General features: G+C 37.8%; 1 protein-coding gene across 6 annotated transcripts in view; it reads left to right on the plus strand.

Annotated features, from left to right (window-relative positions):
• The window catches only part of Fyb2 (FYN binding protein 2), a 102148-nt gene that overhangs the window by 83232 nt on the left and 14824 nt on the right, over positions 1-4092 (plus strand). For 3 of the 6 annotated variants that reach the window (XM_015484939.2, XM_015484940.2, XM_048815311.1), the window contains 2 exons: positions 166-194; positions 2221-2281. In XM_015484939.2, coding sequence (XP_015340425.1) covers positions 166-194; positions 2221-2281 — 90 coding nt within the window. Of the gene's footprint in view, positions 1-165; positions 195-2220; positions 2282-2356; positions 3597-4092 lie in introns of those variants that run through there. The other 3 variants (XR_007351982.1, XM_048815313.1, XM_015484942.2) reach the window with 3 other exon arrangements.

Raw genomic sequence — 4092 nt, forward strand, 5'->3', positions numbered from 1 at the left:
GGGGGAGCGGGTGTGATCAGAACAAAACTGCAGGAGGTTTGCTTCACAGCTTTGCCTGGAAGCACCATCTGGATTGGGACCCCTAGTAATCAATGTTTGTTGAGCTCATTTTTTGAACATAACTTTTTTCCACTTGACCTTTTTGTGTCTTTTGTCAATCAACAGTGCATTTTCCATTTCGCTGCCTGATTTAGGTAAGTGACATTTACTTGTTGCTGACCCAAATTACTCAGCATTGGTATATTCAAGGACAGGGAAAGAAATGTGGTAATCCTTCTTTCCTATATTGCCACATTCAAGGAAAAATGGGCCCATCAAAAATCACAGAAGATATCATATGACAGTATTTCTTACTTTGGGAAAGAAAAGAAACATTTCGTGGGTAATACCTTATACCATACTTAGAAGAGATGTTTTGCTCTTAAAAATCCCCCCAAAATAGATATTTTTGTCCCTTTTTAGGGAGGTGCTAGGGATTTGTAAGCAGGTCTCTCTAACTATGAAATTCACGTATTTTGCATTATACCACATACCTCTTGATGGATTTGATAGAATTGATTTATTATGAAATAATGAATTGAATATGATCACACTGCAGCCTGCACACTGAATCAAGAATGGGTCCTTGGACTATTGTCTGCTTTGCCATTAAAACACTGCAAAAATTACCAGTGTTAATTACTGCCTGACAGTACTCTAAACACATGTTCAAACACTGAATTTGCCAACAAGAGGGGCACGTGTTTAGTTGTTCACTGGTTTTGTTCATGGGCTAAGATATTTGATTTCACTCCTAGTACTCTGAATGTATGTTATATTCCACAAATATGAGTTTGCCAATCTAAATAACAAAGATTATATACCTGTAAAATCACAGGTTTCCCAACATATACTCTGCGTGGTAGTGTGTTTGTGCTGGGTGTGTGTTTAAAGCCAACTTAGAATACAAATACATCCCAATTCTGACTGTTTCCTAGTCTAATCAGAAAGACTTGGTTTTAGCATCCCTAATCCAACAATAAAAAATTTGAAATACTCCAAAATCCAAAACTTTTTGAATGTTGACATGATGTCACAAGTGGAAAACTCCACACTGATCTCATGTGACAGGGCTGAAGTCAAAGAGCAGGTACATGTCACCAGGGGTGGTGGTATACACCTGTAATACCAGTGGCTTATGACACTGAGGCAGGAGGATCATGAGTTCAAAGCCAGCTTCTGCAAAAGCAAGGAACTAAGCATCTCAGTGAGACCCTGTCTCTAAATAAAATACAAAGTAGAGCTGGGCATGTGGCACAGTGATTGAGAGCCCCTGAGTTCAATCCTAGTACCCCCCCCCCTAAAAAAAGTAGGCACACTAAAAAAACTGATTAAAATTGCCTTTAGGTAGGTATATATGATGCACATGAAATACAAACAAATTCTGAGTTTAGATTTGGGTCCCATCACTAAGATATCTCATTTTGTATATGCAAATATCCCAGAATCCAAAAAGAATTGAAATCCAAAACTTCTGTTCCAAAGCATTTCAAATAAAGAACAGTCAACCTGTACCCCTACCCATATTTAAAGGTACTGAAGAAAATGATTTAAACAATGAATAATTGTAAATAATTGAATATAAATTATGATTATGCCAAAATGGCTCAAACTTTTTCAAATGGAAATCACCTGAAAATCATGTAATCCTATGTAGGGTTCCAAAGAATGTAAATATCATAAGCTAAAAAAGGTCTAATAATTATTATGTACTAAGAATCAATGTAACACATGATTATTATTATAAAGGTTGTCAATGGTTTGACTTAAAAGATTTCATGAAAGAAAAAAAATCAACATTAATATTCTACTAAATTTGTTTTTTTCCCCACTTTGGGAATTAAGAAAAGCCCTCAACCAGTAGAAATCTTTTTCCAGTTCTAGAAAAAAGGAAACCTCTTCTAAAAATGATTCTCCCAGCAAGTTCATATTTTTATGAATTCTGCATGAAATCATATTGATATTAATACATAATGGGACGTCTCACTATTCTGTTAATACCTTAGTTGAATTTCTTTGCAAAAAATAACCTTTTTGTCCCAGCTCATCTATAATCAGATTGATAAAATAGACTCATGGATACACTCAGATAATTGGGCAATTGTGTATAATTTGGAAATCCAAAGGTTGTATAAAACATACCTAATAATGGACTATTTTGATCCTATCTTGACCCTTTAGAACTTAGGTCTCAGGAAGTTATTATCTATGATGATGTGGACATAAGTGAAAAAGAGTCAAAGTAAGTCAATTTACCACACTGGTCATCCCTGCTGCCACCTGACCCATTTCCTGATGCTTTCTTAAATACGTTCAGAAAACCACCTCTCCAGATCCATGAGGACCAGAGAAAGAATAATAGTCCCTGCACAACTAAAGAAAAATGATGAAAAGCAGGTAATCCAACAGTGGTAGTGACCCAAGAGGCAGAGGAGCTCTGGAATTTGTTTTTATTTCTTATCTTTGAATCTGGAGGCTTAGCCACATTTATTTAATAACCTATGTAGATGGTAGCATGCAGAATAGCAAAGAAAATTTGACAAGAATTAAATAACTGTAATCTATAAAGAAAGAAGGGAAAGAAACCATCCTAACTCGGTGTCCCCTCTCTAGCTAACTTGTTACCTGACTTTTCCTTCAACCAAATGGCTGGAAATGGAGGTCTCCTCTGATTTTCTTCAATTCATCTTTCCCTGCTCACTGAAATTAGACTTCTGCCTCTATCATACCAGTGAACTTACATTTTATAAGATCACTAGTAACTCCTTTGTTAAATCCCAGGAATACTTTTAAATCATTATCTTACTTGGCTTCTCAATACTCTTAAACTGTTGATTATGCCATCCACGAAAGGGGGGGAAATACTAACTTTTCCTTGGTTTCCATGTTATCGTTATTTTTCTTCTTTGCCTGCTTGTAATAAGTGTGTGTGTGTGTGAGAGAGAGAGAGAGAGAGAGAAATCATGCTTGAAAAAAATCGATTTCAGTGCAATTTATAAAAAGATGATGTTTTAAACAAGCTTAATGCCCAAATATACAGTAATATACAGTAATCTGCTGAATGTATTAAAATATTCAACATGGCTACTTAATATGCTAAATGTATGGTGAAGAGTTTCCAGTGACATGGAAAAACATACTATAATGACAATTAGAAACAATGCAAAACTGTATGCACCTAGTATACTCTCAATTCTGTTTTGAAAAGTGGAAAAACGCTGAGAAAAAAATGAATGTCTTTAAGAGGTTAGATTATGCTTATTTCTATGACCAAGATAAGTTACCTTAATTCTCTGATCATTTTCTTCTTTGTAAACTTTATGAATGACTAAAGGACTCATGCAGAACCTACTACGAAAAAACAAATGAGTTAACATATAAAATGCCCAGAAGACCACCTCACACAGAAGTGCTCAAATAGAAATCCTTCTAATACCCTTTCTTTTCTGGCATCCTCTTCTGCCCTGACCCCAAATGCTAAACACTGGTTGGTTTAGACTTATGTCATGGCCAAGTTTAATATTATTCACATTTTAAAAGCAAAGAAACAGAATGAGAGGAAGATGGCGGCGAGGGGAGTGCATTGCCCCCATGTGCTGCTTCACTGTGTGGGAGTATGACAAGTCAGGACGGCTAAAGGATATCTTGTTAGGAATTTCCAGCAATAGTGGGGTGCTCCGGAACCTGGAGGAAGGATTTCCATCGCACGAGGATCGGCTACGGGGACTCAAACGCGAGAGGTTTGTCGCACGGAGGGTAACACTGCTTATTCAGCAAATCGCCCCGCGGCTAGAGTTTGCAGCGCGCGCTGGGATAGAGACGCAGGGTTACAGCGCTGCAGTTTCTGCCAGCCGCGCAAGCACCGTACTCAGGGCTGAATTCTGGGTTCGAGACGGGGGAAGGAAGCGGTCCATCTCGGTTCTCCACACCGGTCAGACCACAGAGGAGGCCAGCAGCCACCATGTTGGTAAACTGACATGACCTTCCCTGTTTTCGACTGACCGCAGCTCATTCAGCCATAGATCAGGTAATTTCAGGCTGCAATTCGCCTGC

Source organism: Marmota marmota, unplaced genomic scaffold, assembly GCF_001458135.2.
Source record: "Marmota marmota marmota unplaced genomic scaffold, marMar, whole genome shotgun sequence".
Classification (NCBI taxonomy): Eukaryota; Metazoa; Chordata; class Mammalia; order Rodentia; family Sciuridae; genus Marmota; species Marmota marmota.